Raw genomic sequence first — 17,201 nt, 5'->3', positions numbered from 1 at the left:
GTAAGAAATTTCGATAGTGCAATATTTAGGAATATTCCTTCGGTAAAAGTGATAAAACTTACCGGTCTAAGAACTGATTTATTAAATATTACGTTCGAAAATCTTCCCTCTTTAGTATCTGTAGACATCGCGGATCATAACTTCACAAGTTTCTTGCAAACACCTTTTCAACACTTAACAAATCTTGCTGCGTTAAGTATGAGGAACGGTGTCCTGGAACGTTTACCTGGAAACCTATTTCGAGGCGTTTATAATCTGAAAAGTCTTGACTTAAGTTATAATTTAATTTCTCAGCTTTTACCTTCACAGTTTCGAAATCTTTCTAACTTGCAGTACTTGGATCTGACAGGTAACCAAATTGTCTTCTTACCTAAACTTCTCTTACGTCACACTCCAAATCTGAAAGGTCTTTACTTGGATAAGAATAAATTAACTCAACTTCCGGCAAATTTATTTGCTTTCTGTCCAAAAATGAATTACTTTTGCATATGCCATAACAATATAAGACGAATACCTTCTGGAATTTTCCAGGGACTACACGAGTTAAAATTCTTCAACGCTCTCGACTGTTCATTAACTTCCCTCGAGGAAGATTTATTTTCCGATGCAAGAAATTTAACATCAGTTATCCTACAGAAGAATAAACTACAAGAGCTACCTTCAAATTTATTTAAAAATAACAAAAATCTTAAATCCTTTTATGTTGGAGGAAATAGTATAACAAGGCTTCCTGCAACTTTCTTCCACGATCTTCCTGAATTGGAAGTGCTAGAGCTATCCAGAAATGGCTTGACAAATATTTCTAGTAATATATTTTACAAATTATCATCGCTTCAGCGTTTGGATTTATCACATAACTTCATCACTTGTGTTCCTGGTAACGTATTCCATCCTTTTGTGAATTTACAGACACTTGACTTGTCTTTCAACAACTTGAATGCTGTTACTTCTGAACATTGTCTTGGTATCGTCACAAATGTAAATCAGTTAATACTCAAAAACACGGGCCTTCAATTTTGGCCTCACCTAAACTGGTCAAAGTACAGTTTCGATTTCGTAGATTTATCACAAAACAAACTGGAGTCAGTGACATTGCCAGTTTTTACTCGAAACACTCTGAAAATTAACTTATCGCAAAATGGTATAAGGACTATTTATTTGGATACACATAAATACGGGCCGAACAGCCCTCTGTATGATATACGAGATAACAATATCACGTGTGATTGCGAACTTCGCCAATTTGTACACATTCTGATGAATAACGAGGAGATGTCGTTGAAGATGTTCCCAAATGTTGAAAATTTAACATGTTTTGGAGATAACAGAACACTTTTTCCTGTGTGGTACACGTGTTCAATTAAAGAAAAATGCCCCGTTGACTGCGAATGCTTCTTGGACTACGAAGGAATAGTAATAAACTGTTCCGGTAAACACTTAAACGCCATACCAGAAGTCCTTATTGAAGGTTCTACAATAGTAGATTTAAGCTTTAATAACATTAGCATTATCTATGGCTTCGAGTCACCAACATGGAAGAATGTCACTCACGTGTATTTGAATCACAATTTTTTAAAATATTTGACAAATTTTCCTCCAAATATTATTTCACTAGATTTGGCAGGAAATAGTTTATCTCACATGCCTCCATTATTGATAAAACACATCGATAATTCTAATGATTTCAAGATTTTTCTGGCAGGCAACAACTGGACTTGTGGCTGTGACTTGCTGTTTACAAAAGAATGGCTCGTTAGGAACGGGAAAAAAATAATAGATTTTGAGAATGTTTCTTGTCTCATAGCTTCTGATACTTTTTCATTTACTCAAATTGTTTCTTCTGATATATGCGTAAGTGCGAAAGACACCTTTCTTGCATGGCAGATTGTCGTGATCATTGTAAGTTCTGTATTCTTAGTATTATTGATAACTGCGATAATCGCTTATATCCGTTACGGAAACAAAATTAACATTTTCAAAAAATCTGGAGGTGAATCAGACAAGCCTGTGTTTTCATTTTCCTACGTCACAATGTCAAACGAATATATCAATTCTGCTGTATCTGAATAAATGTCGTAGGTTCGCAACATACAAAAGTACACATTTATTCAATACAGAAGAGAAAATGAATAGGATTGTAGGCAACAGAACATATGGCTGAAGTGGCACACGAGTAGACTTTTCATAAGAAACTGGTCCCTGTTTGTGAGATGCCTGAAGAAAACACGTGATAAACTCATTGGTCGGTTGCAAACACAGGAGCAGTGTTCAGTGATTTTATAGAAGTTACAAGTGTAAAACATATACCTTAATTAAGTGACTGTTGGGCAATTTTGCTCGGATATAACGTGATTTGTGTAATTATATAAAAAGTAGGTTATATTAAGTATTATTCTCTGAAGTGTATGATAATATTCCATTATTCTAAACTTTAAAATTGTGTTCTATATTTTATTGCGGGTGTGTAGCATGGTTCTACATTAGACATAATTTAAATTATAATTATAAAAATAAAAATCTGCCCAACATTTTTATAATTTCGTTTTAATATTTTTTTTTTAGGAATAAATGCTATATTTAGGCATAACCACACATACCATTGTATAATAATTCTAATCTCTTAAAGATAACATTTCTACCAAATATAATAATATAGTATATAATGTAATATTAATACTGTAAATTATTCAATATTTTTATATACATGCAGCAGTCATTTAGAAACTGAAAGTTAATTTATACAGATCACGTTTAGTGGCTTAATAGAAGGAAGTCTTCGTACCACTCTAATTCCTAGTCTCGAGTTATGTGAGTAGAAACACCAATGTGGTTGGGAATTAAGAAATATTTACTAATTAATTATTATTCGAAAGCATTTATATTTAATAAATAATAATACTAATAATTTAATTATTATTTTGAAGATTTCTACTGTATGAGTTTTCTAATATAACAATAGATTGTTTTAATAAGTTGGGAAAGGGTGTCAGTGATACTATTCTTCGCCTGTGGTAATCGATTGGTCCAGTACCCTCTACACTTTTTCAACGTCTACAGAAGGAAGTATCTCTCACTGTTGGAACCAGTGTACTTCAGGCTAGGTTTGTAAATTTCAGTTTCTTTTTCCATCAAAGTTTTTTCAATCATTTGCAAGTAATTACGCCGATCACGAGTATACATTTTCCTTCCTTTAATAGTTACTAAAATTAGAAAGTAGTATTTGTCAGTTGACGATAGGATACGTACAGGCATGGTTCAGGTATACTTGTGCTGTGTGATGATTATATGGGGGTCGTATATACTTCTAGTATAAGTTTGTTCACGCTTACCGTTTAAGTATGCAAATACAGTACATGTGTATCAGTAATTACAATCAAGCAGGGATGTACTTAGTAGTTTTTCATATTTTTACGTTTACAAGTGTCCATATGTTTTTTTAGGAATACGTTTTATAATCCGGATAAACGGGGTTCCACTATGCAGGATATTATTAGAAAAAATATATGTCGGTGTTTATTACAGTAACATTTAATATTTATTGACCATAATATTTCATTGTTATTGGGGGATGTTATTGTGTGCATGGAAGGCACGATTTTTTTCATATACTTTGAAGCTTAATAATTCTTCTGTTTTTAGTTAAAAATGTCTGAAAGTTTGCAGGAAGGTTTGTGTCTTAAGAGGATTGATGCTGGTAAATTTTGGTGATTAAAGGTCGATGGGGTGGAGAAATATTGAGCAGTCGTGTGTCCAATTTCGAGTAAGATCAGAGATAATGGTAATTTTACTCGTTATTAGCGTTTATTTTTTTTTATAAAACTCATCCCATACTGTGAAAATTAAGATATTTGCCGTTTAATAATTGAAATGTGACCTAAAAAATGCTTATCGCCGTTTTACTTTCCTTATGTTGCTATGTAATCTATATGTAAACTATATCTTGTAATATAATACCTCAAAACGAATCTGTATTAGTGAATATAGTAAACAAACTTTTGTATAAGAAGTGACAATAATTTTTCGTTTTCTGCTTATGTAGTATTTTCTGTTAATAACCAGACGTAACAACAACAATAATATGATTGTTGAAATGCTGAATATGCGCGAATTTTTGATTTATATCGATAATTCTGATAGATTTAGGATACTTTCTTTGCTATTTTCGAAAACGTCGCGTCGAAAACAAACACTGAAAAGTATATGTAATAGAAATGAATCTGATCTGAGAAACAATACGCCTTATATTGATCCGAAGATAAAGTTATCGGCCATTTTCTGCTGGTAAAAGGACGAAAATTATAATTTTCATTCTTGTTTTATATAAATTCTAGCCGATTCCAAACAAGTATGCAAGAATTATGCTGTTTTATAAATGAAAAACTCGTGTTAAATACTGCAAAAGTTTCTAAACTGAATAATATATATTTTTCTACATTTTAGATAGTTATTGCCCATGACTTGTAAAAATATTTTTAATATTTTCCTAAGTGCTAATAACGAGTAAAAAAAAGTTCGACTCTACTGGAGATACATACGACTACTAGTATCTCCCCAGCCTCTTAATCTTGAATTACCAACATTTAACAGCATCAAACCCCATAATAATCAAACCTTTCTGCGAAATTTCACAGCTTTTTGACACGCACAGTAGTTATTAAATGTCAATCCGCGTAAACAAAATCGTTCTCACACACATATAGACACTCTCGTGTATACATGCAGAAAATACTCCCGAATTTTCTTGAATTTCTCGACGTTTTAAAGTGTACAAAGTATAAAAATGTAAAATTCTAGAGGTGTCGTTATTGGACTCATCGTCATACTTTCCCTCTGTTATATATTACAGAGGAAAAGCATAAATTCGGCAACGAGTTGCTTAACTTTCCCTTCAACACATTTAAAACTGCAAGTAGCGCCATCTCTTATGATATTTTATTAAATAACTTTCTATGTAATCAATTACTATAAAATGGCGAAAAGCTTAATTTTGAGAGTAGGGATGACAGTCCAAAAAATCTTTAAAGATCATTTTGGACCGATTACCTCTGTTATATACAACGGCTGGAACAGTAACAACCAAACTTTTTCATTAATAAAGCAATTTTATTTCAATTTGTTTTCGGGGTTTCTTGTCACGCAGCGTAATAAATCAAGCCAATTATATTTAGACTTGATAAACACTAATGTTGTGTGTTTTTTCTTCAAAGACACTTGGCAAGTTTTCTATCAGATACCTTTATTCGTTCTCGTTGATTATATTCTTTATATTATACCAATTATATTCTTCGTTCCTACAAATTGATGTTCCAATGTCATTGACTTCATCACTTAGCGCCTTACCGAATAAATCCCAGTACTGTTTATTTGTAAACTGTGTAAAAAGAAATAAATTCACGTAAAACAAACAGCATAATATCAAGTTTTATTGTCTTTATATCCGTAATTATTGCCTGTACATTGTTACAGATTCCATGGACAGCGACAGATGCCAAGCGCAGGATCGCATATTGAATATACACACCTCTTCTGAATATTTCTCACTTCACTGACCGAAAGAAAATATAATAATTTAAAAAGTTATATTAAAAATATGCATTCGTATTAAATGAAAATATTACATTCTCAATAGTCAACAACAAGTAATTTGTTTTAATTTAGCGCACCAATTTAAAATAGTATTGAGAAAACTTTCCTATGCAGTCAAGTTTCTTATAACTGCTATGTGGAGAACTACTGGAGCCTCTGCTCTATGGAAAATCGTACGAAATGCAACTTTTCTCTCTGAAGGATCTTAGTCGAATTTCCCGATCTCAAGAAATGGTTCTTTATATTAAAACACGCCTCACGAATTAAATAGAAATTTCCGTACGCCAACGGGATGTCCGGAGAATATCCGAAAAGGGATAAACTGACATGTGCACGCCTAGCTTTGGAGATAAGGAGTGTGAAAAAGGATGCCGACTTGCCTTTTTCTCTAAAAGCAACGGATGTTACATCCTTTCGTATGAAATCATTTGAAAAAATAAAATATTTATTTATAATATTCTAAATTAATTAATCTATTAAATCACGCATCTCACACATGTATAAATGAAGTGTCATTTATGTGTAATACTAAAACTTACAAAACTCATGAATATTTACTAATACACTCGAATTTGTTGTATTTTTTATTACAAAATATCATTTTCACGGTAGAAGCTGCTACGTTATACTATTTCAATGAACTTTCGGATATTTATAAGAGAGCATCATACATGTTAATTTAGAATTATCTACATTACATGTTAAAAATAAAAACATATTTTGGAAATTTACTATTTTTTAAAGTTTGGTGCAACTTACCAGCAGCAAATGGCAGAAATCTTCATCCTGGATTCCTATAGTTTGTCTCGTGTTTATCAGATCCGATGAACTTCCGCTTTATATATTTACGATAGTTGTATTCACGTAATATTTTCGAAAATGAGAATGAAAACATCATAAATCTCTCAGAAAATAAATAAATTAATAAATATTATAATTCTGAAATTCATGCACTACAGCAAATAAACTTTTATTGTCATTATTGAGTCTGGTTTCAACATCTGCTAAGAAAAAGTAAAGTAATGTCAGTTCCTGTGTAGTAATTGTCGTTTAGTAATCGAAATACGATAAATAATGTGACACAGTAACAACAATTTACAATATAAAAACATTTGGCAAATTTAACCTCAAAAACTAGATCATTTGGTTTTTTAAAATAACTTCCATCCATGTCCAGTGAAATGACGATAAGATGAGGAATTTGTTAATACCTCAACAAGAACACAAGAATATAGATAAACCTTCGAATTAGAAGACACATAAAACGATTTCAAAGGTAAAGACGTATAGCATCAGATGAGTTGCAGATGGAGAAAACACTATCGAAGGCGTAACCAACAACACATAAACATTCACTTAATGACGTAGCAAAAAGAAGATCAATAAGTATCATCATGGTGACACGTTATAAGTTTAAACTTCTCAGGCGTTACACACGAATTCTTGGAAGTTTTAAAGTGGATTTACTACAAAATTTTAGTTTGTTTTAATAAATAAAGCCTCCTAATAGAAAATAATTCCTGTCGCACACTGTACAAGAAGCTAAGTTTCATTCTATAACATACAGGATGGGCCAACGAAAACGAAAACGAAACGGCAAAGTCATCGTGTTGGTCCAAGCAAATCGCTCGAACAGGTCGATTTTATTTTCAAAGGGGGCATCTTTTGCAATAAAGATTTTGAGATTCTGAATACAACAGACAACAAAAAAGTTTGAAACCTCATTTATTTTTTATTAACTAAACAAACATTTATTTCGATAAAAAGTAACACAAACTACTAACAAACATTAAAAAAATACCTTTTAAGCTAGACCGCATATGCAAAGTAAAAAAATTGATCATAAAATTAAGTCCTGATAATGTGTTATCTGTTTGCGGATGTTTTTTTTGCAGTGTTCACATTAAGCTTGAGCACTTAGTGATTCAATCAGAATTTAAGATTATTATTTGTTTAGTGTGAAATTTGTACAAAATAATCGTTATGATTTACACAATTGCTGAAAGGGTGGAAATAGTAAGTCATCATTTCAGAAATGGCGAGAATGCTCATCTTACTGCAAATTTATTTAATCAACGCTATCAAAACGAACATTGTAACGCAAAATACGTTCTGGAGTTAGTTCAAAGGTTTCGGTTAACGGGTTCTGTGGCTAACAAAAGACGCGACGCCGGACGTGAACGTCTAGTAAGAAACGAAGCGACAGAGACTGGAATTTTGAAGCAAGTTGCTGCGGACCCAACTTTAAGTACAAGAAAGCTGGAGGCTGTGACCAGCATTAAATAACCCAAGCATATGACATGAAGTTCATAGCCAAACTCCACAAAAGATAAATGTGTAGGCCGGAATCTTTGGAGATCGACTACTTGGCCCCATTTTCCTGTATGGTAATCAAACGGGAAAAAGTTAGATTTACTTGAAAATGTTGTACTGTACTACATCCATTACTTGTTGATATCGTCGAACACGAAGACCGATACTTAGAAGACCGCCTTCTTTTCAACAAGGTGGATCTCCCCCCACCCGCATTATGCAAGACCAGTTAGAGTTTTTGAACACGGCTTTTTCTCGGCATTGGATCTTAGAGGTTCTTTAGAATGGCCGGCTGGATCCCCAGATCTTAGTCCTCTTGATTCTTTTTCTTTGGGGACATTTAAAAAGTAAGATCTATGCAACTGAACGAGGATTTTTTGAAGAAGTTACGACAAAGAATTATAGAAGAATGTTGTCAAATAACACCCGAAACTTTTCGAATCCGTTTTGAGGAAAATTTGTATTATTTTATGGAGGCTAGTGGTGCTTAATTCGAACATTTATTGAATTTTTCTAATGTTTGTTACTTTATTTGAAATAAATGTTTGTTTAGTTAATAAAAAATAAACGAGTTTTTAAATGTCCCCTATTGAGAATAAAATCGACCTGTCCGAGAGATCTGCTTGGACGAACACGATAACTGTGCCGTTTCGTTTTCGTTGGCCTACCCTGTATAACAGTAACAGCTGGAACAGTAATAACAAAACTTTTTCATTAATAAAGCAATTTTATTTTAATTTCTTTTCAAAGTTCTTTGTCATGCAGCTTAATAAATGAAGCCAATCATTCTTCGTTCGTACAAAGTAATGTTTGAATGTCATTTGCTTGATTACTTTCCTTTTTTTTCGTCAAATTGCGCCAACAAGAAATAAATTCATGTAAAACAAAACAGCATAATATCATGTTTTATTATTTTTATATCTGTTTCTTATTGCCTTTACATTATTACTATTTTCCCGGATGAATACAAAAACAGGGACCAATAAAAAAGCATATTGTAGATATACGTCTCTTCTGAATATTTCTCTCTTCATTAACTGAAAGAAAACTAATTAATTAAACAAAACAGTGCAAATGTTAGTAATTATATAATGATAATAGATATAGATATATATGTACAGATTATAACAGTTTAAATCACAGATGAACTTTGTCGATGTATACGAAAATGAAATACGATATTTTTGGTCTGAGGGGTGACAAATACAATTTATTCGCTGAAATTCTATACACAATTACCAGGTAAAAATATTTGAGTATATAGAGACAGCCATCACTTATATGTTTACGATTCACAGATTCTTGTTAAAACAAATTGCTTCTTTCACGTGTAGCTACGCAGGAAGCCGAGGTTGTCTCAAGAAAGGTCGGTTGTCAGCCTCTGCAACACGTCGGATCAAGAAGATCCAAACAGGCATAAAGCGAAAGGGCAACGTCCATGCTATAAAAGATGAAATCTAGCAGAACTGAATTGCGCCAAGCCGTCTGTAGCTAAACACAAGTGCCCGAGCGTAAATATAGTAAAAAGTGACCTATTCGAAAGACTAATCGCCATTAATCCTAACTCACTGTTTCATGAGAGCCAAATGCTCTGAATTTTAAAACTGTGCATATTTGAATGCAAAATAGGAAGTAACAATTTAGAATTTTTGAAAAAAAGTGTATAACGCTTTCATACTCTGATTCGTGAACACAGTTGGTTGTCTTGAGTGGTGTTTGCTCTTTTCAGAATACTGTGATCCATTTAGTCGTGGCTTCGTTCTGTATTCGTGATGTTTGCAAATGACATTCCTTATCTAGAGTTAGTGGAAGATTTACATATTTTTACCGAATTTTGACAAATTCAGTTTGTAAATAACAGCGAACCATCCTGGTGTATGCATTTCTGCAGAAAATTGTCAGCCATTATTTGCACAGAAATTTTATTTAAAAGATAATGTTGGAGAGTTCCATTTCTAAACGAATTTCTTAAAGTGGTGATAATGGGCGATGTTTTTGTACTATTTTCGGTGTTTACTCATATACTGGTTGTAAGTGCTAAATATACACTGCATAAAAACAATTATTTATGTATGTTTTCTCAACAGAATTGTTCGGGGCACAATAACATTCACTTTTGTCATACAAAGTAAGATATGCAATACAATTATCATTCTATTTGAAGAGCAGGTTAATAAAGTCTTATCCAGAAACTTGTTGGTCAGAATATTATCTTCACACTCATGCTATTCATAGTATGTTTGAACCTTGATGTTTGTTATAAAAATCTCATCTAATAATGAAAGTGAAGAAATTACTAAAGTAAAACAAGAACCTTCTTTTTTAATATATTTCTACACATAAAAGAAATAAAATATCGGATTGTTAAACTTTTCCTCGGAAAAATTTGCAAATCCTTACTTAATTCGATAGTACGAATACAAAGTTACCTGAATTTACATTATCCAGTATTTTTGCCACTTGTAGCGGCGTAGACAAGCACAGAGGAAAAATCAGGATTACGCTAGAAACAAAAATAAAATATACCTTACCAGTCGAAGAAACAATTCAATACGATGTATTCTAGAAAAATATTGAACGTGAATTTTAGTAAAAGAAAATGTGATTTTATTAGGCATGAGGAAAAGTAAACAGGTGGAATTCCTGAAAAAAATAAACGTTTCAATCAAGTGAATAAATTTCTGTATCCGCAAAATGTTTTCCAAGAATAACATCAATGAGGTTACAAATATTGCATAAGCTCGAGCAGATGTTTTACGTAATTTTGCAAGAAAGAAATGTATATCAAAGATACGTAAAATAACAGTGTAGAAGATCAATTGGGCATCTATCGAGTTCAGACCTACGTAATACTGAAGTATCATCGGCATTGCATTACTACGCGTAGAATAAGATTTTTTCGAAACTGGTGTAAATTGACAATGAAAAAAAAACTAAAACATTGTGAGAAAATACGACATGAGAAGGAACTATCATACAAAAAAGATGTAAGTTTGTTTTAGTCTAATTTCACAATGTGAAAATCATAGAGAGGAGGATCTTGTGTAAAAACAGTACGTGCAAAAGAGTAATGGACAAAGAAATCTGTCGTCAAAACAAATCGTAATACCTGAGAGCCTCATAAAGATCAAACTCATCATTATGAGAGAAGTACTAACACAGAAACCGACATTGCTGACATTTCTACGCATCTCGCATAGAAATGTCAGCAAGATATTAAGGGCTAGATTTGTGTTGTTTATCTTTCCCGCAACCTTTCTGAGTAACTGGAGTGATAATATTTATTCATGCAAGATGTTGAATGACAGTTTTATCACAGTTACTAATGTACTTTTTACGCTTAATATAAAGATTTTCAACAAACGTTTGTTTTTAATAATACGTTAGGTATCCAGTTAAGTATAACTAAAAATTATTAAATTTAAAAAGAATAAAATAAGAATTAAAAGTATGGTCTTTACACCAAAATCGAACTTACCAACAAAGAATGGCCGAAATCTTCATCCCCGATGATATAATTTATATTGTACACGTGACTTATTTCTGCTTTATATACTTTACGATAATTGTTTCCTTGTCATGTTTTCGAAAACAGAACAAATATCGTAAATCTATTTAAACATTTTAATACCGATATTGTTGTTATTGTGGCTGGTTTCATCAGGAATTAGTATCTAAAAATACAAAAAAGTAATGTCACTGTTTTTGTAGTAATTGTTGTTCCGTACTAAAAAACTAATAAATAATTAACTACAACAATTTTTAAGGTAAACAATTTCGCCAATTAAACTTCGGCAGTTAGAAGTATTGCTGTTTAAACCTATTTCTCTGGACATCGAGAAGAAAATAAGATGAAGACTACATTCATTTTTCAGCAACGAATAGAAAAATAAACATAAAAGCGCAATTTTTATTAAAATATACCCATAGGCTTAACATTAGAAATTGTCTTTACTGGTTTTAATAAATAATTGCTTTGTAAATAAACCAAATTATACGATTTACAATCGTTTATTTGAGGACGGTTCCAAAATTGCAAATCGAAGTTAACATCGAATTGTTAAAAAATATCGTTTGATTTATCACTTTAATTGTTGATTATATAATTCATTTATTACGTTAAATTTTGAAATACTTCATCTTTCAGTTTGTTTATATAGAATTGGAAGTTTAATAATGGAAATTTTACATAACTAAGTATTATTACCCATATTAATTTAGATATGATTTATAATGGGAAAAATATACGGACATTAAAAACTCAAGCCCGGAATTGTACATTTCAATTGTTTCCGATGTAATATTTGAAATGATAAATAAGAAACTATCGTAAAACTATAAGAAATGAATAAATAACCTAACCTAATTCTGAAATTCGACAATCTTCAGCAATCTAACTTGTAAGACTTTTATTGTTATTACACTAATCAGCAAATAAAAAGATTATGGAAAAGGTACTATAGTGAATGTATAGCGGTCTGTAAAGGATTTTTTAACGAATATGGCTAGCATAATAATTTTAGCACGTGCAATATATTTTTTATGTTCTTTGATTGTTTTTTTAATTAAAGTACAATTATGCTCAATTTGCTGTCGATAACTTTTCTGCGAATGCTAATTTTCCTATACATTCCATGCTTTTTTCTCTCATTAGTGAACAAAAATAGTCTTTTGTCATTGTAGGATTACACTTGCTTTGATATTATCGTTGCATTGTCAAGATATCTTGGTGGTACTGTACCTTTTCGTTTTCTGATCACCGACGATGTACGAATTTTCTGAGAAAAATTTACATGAAAATTTAAAAAGTGTAGATTAAAATACATTCTACAATTGATTTTTATTGTAGTTTTCATGTTAGTTTTTGTTAGTTTTCTGATTTTCTCTTGCTCAAAATTCTCTGTTACGAGTTCTTTAAAAGACGTGTATAAACTTAGTTGAACGTAATTCAATTATTGAGGAAACCGTGCATCCTGCAATAATTATAGATTTCAGGTCAAACAAGTATTTCTTGTTTATTCTTAGTTTCAGCGTGTTATGAAATATCTATTTAAGGTAAAGTCAAACCTCGGTTTTCCAACATAATCTTTTTCTAAATGTTGTTCGAAAACCGAAACAAATTTTCTCATAAGAAGCAATTATGAAATGGATTAATCTGTTCTCGTCTGCAGAAATAAAATTTTTTCACGTTTTTATCTGTATTCATTCTTACAAATGCAACGTAATACGAGCAATTATTTACTGTGACATCGTTACAATGCCGAACTACAATTTTTAATCATATTTTTAATTTTATTTAATTTAAAATATAAAGCTCTGCATTTCAAATCATAAATGGATTGCTCCTGTACATCATTGCCCCTCTAACAATAGAGTCGTTCCGGTTACATATCTTATTCCTTACAGCGGAAAATATTTGAATATAAATAACGTGATTTCCGGTTTGCATCAGAAGTTCGTATACAGTTTATCGGCGCCTTATGCTCCTAATGTTTCTATGTCTGGTCTCGTCTTCCATCTATCTAACTTCGGTCTCCAAATTAAAGAAATACAGTGGGACGACTACTAATCATGATTACGTACAACTTGGCAAGTCCGATGTCACTAATCTAAAATTTTGAAGTTTGGACCATTGGCACAGATATTCCTGGCAAAAGTTCGTCACTTGATATCTATGGCCCGATGTCAGTTTTCAGTTTAAACCAAACGCAAAATCAGTAAATATGAGCATTCGAAATACATTCTGTTATGAAATGATAGAGTCACAGGGAAGTAGTGATATTAATAAAGTAATAAGTAGCGCGACGTGCAATTCATACTCCCGTGTAGAAACAAAATGTTTTAATGCTACTACTGCAAGGATATTGAGCATCATAATAATCATGTATTCAAAGAACTCTTGGGCCAATTGGTCTAGCTCGCTTTACATTTCCTGTCATTTTGCCACCTGAACAGTCATTTTTTCCTGATTATGTAAGTTTTTAAAGAACCTTACAAAACGATAAAAAAAATTGATTATTTGTTTATTATGATTTTATAAAATAATAAATTTGGTTTCTAAAAGCACAAAGGAAATGTTAATCTTTCGTAATTGTATTGTTAAAAAATTTTGTTACAAAGACTTTTTATATTTTAATTACTATGAAATGGCAAAAATATTAATTTTAAGGGTAAAGATGAGTTTTATGAGAAAATGTATAAACGTTAATAACGAGTAATATCTCTATTAATTCTTACTCCTGTCGAGAGAAGGACTTAACAGACAGACGATTCCCACTCGTTTCGCATTGGTAGAAAAGTATTGTTTAAGCAATACTTTTCTGCCAACGTGTACACTATCCTTAATAATAAAGTGCTGAAATACTGAATATGCATGAATTGCTGAATTACGTCGATAATTTTGATAGATTTATGGTACTTTCTGTTTATTATTTTCGAAAATACGACATCAAAACAATTCTAGATAAGTATATAAAGAAGAAATTAATTACATCCGATAACGTGCTACAGAGTATACCGGTCCAACGATGAATACCAAGTCCGCATTTGTTTCCACTGTTATTTGTTGGTATGTGTTACAAAAACTTTAACTTTATTTTGTAAATTACTGAAGATCTTATTATAGATTGGTTAAAATTCATATATATAGATATAAGTCTTTTATCTCTACTGTTATTTTATGTTTGAACTTTGAATTATTTTGTGCATCAATACTTTAAGCACTGTAATGGGCCGTATATTACCATGGGCCCAATTGCGTAGAAAATGCCACACTTTTTTAGGTGCCGATTTCAGATTATTTGAGATTATATAGAAATGTGAATATGCGAAAACTTTATGTAATTCGTGTACTATAAAGTGTATATTTTATTGTACAGGCCTACAAGTACTAAAACCTTTAATAGTTTTTGATGCAGACAGCTACATTAAAACAGTTATATCAACGAGTATATGTCTGTGTGTTTCTGTAGCCTGTACAAGCTCCATAAAATATGCAAAAGCGAATGTTCAATGCCCTTATATCTCACTGGACAATGCATATAGAAATATATTATGTTGCCCAATTGCAGCCAGCATGATCGTAGACATACCTTTCTTTATTCGTTTAATAGATTCTTCCGGATTTTTCTGTTTTTGTTCAGTTATTTTGATTTCAGTACGCTCATCTCTCTCCCGTAACACTTTGCAGGCACACTTGAAATGTTCATTTACTTTCCTTAACCAGTGTCTAGTTGATTGCATCCTGTTTCACTTTTCTTCTACACTGACCAACTATATTTTGTTAAGTAATTGTCTTTCTAACATATATTTTAAAGAACAATTAAAATGTTCAGAATTGATGAAAAAGACAAAAAGTACACACCGGTTTACAAGAACAAGCACAAAATCACGTAATATCACAATAAACAAAAACAGAATATGATAGCACACAAACAATAGAAATAGTAGTAGACAATCACATTATAATACAGTTATACCTACAGATTAATTAACATTTACCGTTATTTACAGGAGTTGCCTACTTATAAGTGTTTACCTTATTAAAGATAAAAAAATTAAACCACAAACAAGGACTTGTTACAATATAACCATTGATAACTTACTTTTTTGTGCAAAACTTTTTTTTCACTAGTATTCAACATTATCTAACATTGACATAAATCCTGTCGCCGAATACAATATTTACACAGATTCATCAACATACTAATAAAAAAAGAGAAAGAAAGCTTTCAGTACATAAGAATTGATATAGGAGATTTAATGTAGCATTAAAATTGCTACATCAATATTTACTTTCACTTTTATACCTTTCATTCTTTGCGCTTCATCTTCAAATCTTACTTTCTAATCTCGTATATGTGAGATTTCATTATTAAACGCTTAGATATAAATTTTTTGCATTCAATGAAGTATTCCTAGAATATATGAGTAAATTTTTCATATAATTGTTTTATGTCTGATAATACATATTTAATTTTTACTTTTAGCGTAATACTGCTTTTACCTCTGTGCTTCTGCATGCCTCATGAAATGACTTTAACAGATGAAAACTCAGGTAATTCTTTATAACATTAATAAAAATATTCATGTAAATTGATACATTTGTAAATATTTAAGAACCGTTAATCAAACATGATTATTTCTTGATTTCTTAAAAGAATATGGTTATTATATCAGCTGAGAATAAACATCAGGTAAACATACATGCAAGAAATAGAATAAAAGTAATTGAAAAATTATAGTTTTATATATAGTGCCGCATATTTTTTAAAGTGGCAGATAGTCAAGAGGCTGAATTATTAATTTTTATACTTCTTTAAAAAATCACGTGACGTACGGATCGAAAGTTCATATATAGTTAATAATGAACTCCACACCGTAAATTTCCATATCTTGCTTCGGTTGTAATGGTGTCTCGTTCATGTACTGTACATCGTCTTTCTTCTGATAATGCTTGTTGTCTATCTAACTTTGTTCTCGAAAATATTTTGAATTGTGATAATGTGAATTTCTTCCTATACAGTTACCAAGGGCTTTAAAACCTAATATTTTCATAATTAATCTCGATTTTCCTTTATCTAACTTCTTTTTGAAAATAACGTAGAACAGGCAGAAGACAATCGAAATGTATAAGTCTTTAATTTGAAAATTGCCGCCCAATTAATATCAGAGGTGATAGGCCGGTCTGTTACGGTACGAAAAATGTTCGATGAAACATTCGAGATATTTTAGAAATGTAAATTACGTATCATGTTAATGGAGAATAGCATCAGGCACGCTTTATGCATTTTCACTCGTATTTATGGTGACGCTTAGTATTTGACCATTCATAAAAGTCACGAGATCGCCGATAACAAAACTGGAACATTCATGGAGAAATGCCAATAAATATACATTTCATTCGGTGTATTACACAGGATATTCGTAAAAGAATAGTTGGGTTTATTAGACCTGTAACTCCGTCATTTTTCAATAATGAATAGTAATGCAAAAACAGAATCATCACAGCTGTTAACCTTTTATCAGACATAGAGTAACGATTGCTGATTGCACTGGTAGCAGTTGCACAGATCTTTCTGTTCTTGCAGTATGCCCAGAAGCTTTTTTCACCGGTAACTCTATGTATGTGATTAAATCCTTTGTGGGTACTTGAAACACGCAGTTTATGAATCCCATTGCTCATACCGTTTATGTACTCCAGGAAAGACTATTCGGGCTGTGGAGGCCATGACCACAGTAAGTCTCGATCGAAAATTCTATTACGGCTTAAGTGTGTGCGCAGTTCTGCGACAGAATGACTC

The 17,201-nt window shown here is 31.6% G+C and overlaps 1 protein-coding gene across 1 annotated transcript; it reads left to right on the top strand.

Annotated features, from left to right (window-relative positions):
• The first annotated feature begins 6 nt into the window (after positions 1–6).
• On the top strand, positions 7–2,442 carry LOC136973910 (protein toll-like). The gene has a single exon (XM_067268683.1). It carries the CDS (start codon positions 199–201, stop codon positions 2,068–2,070), a length of 1,872 nt encoding a protein of 623 aa, XP_067124784.1. The 5' UTR covers positions 7–198; the 3' UTR covers positions 2,071–2,442.
• Positions 2,443–17,201: the final 14,759 nt, after the last annotated feature.

This window comes from Centruroides vittatus, unplaced genomic scaffold (genome assembly GCF_030686945.1).
Source record: "Centruroides vittatus isolate TY-2023 unplaced genomic scaffold, ASM3068694v2 contig_3302, whole genome shotgun sequence".
Lineage (NCBI taxonomy): Eukaryota > Metazoa > Arthropoda > Arachnida > Scorpiones > Buthidae > Centruroides > Centruroides vittatus.
Note: the sequence above shows the minus strand (reverse complement) of the source record. Positions and strands in the feature narration are given on the sequence as shown.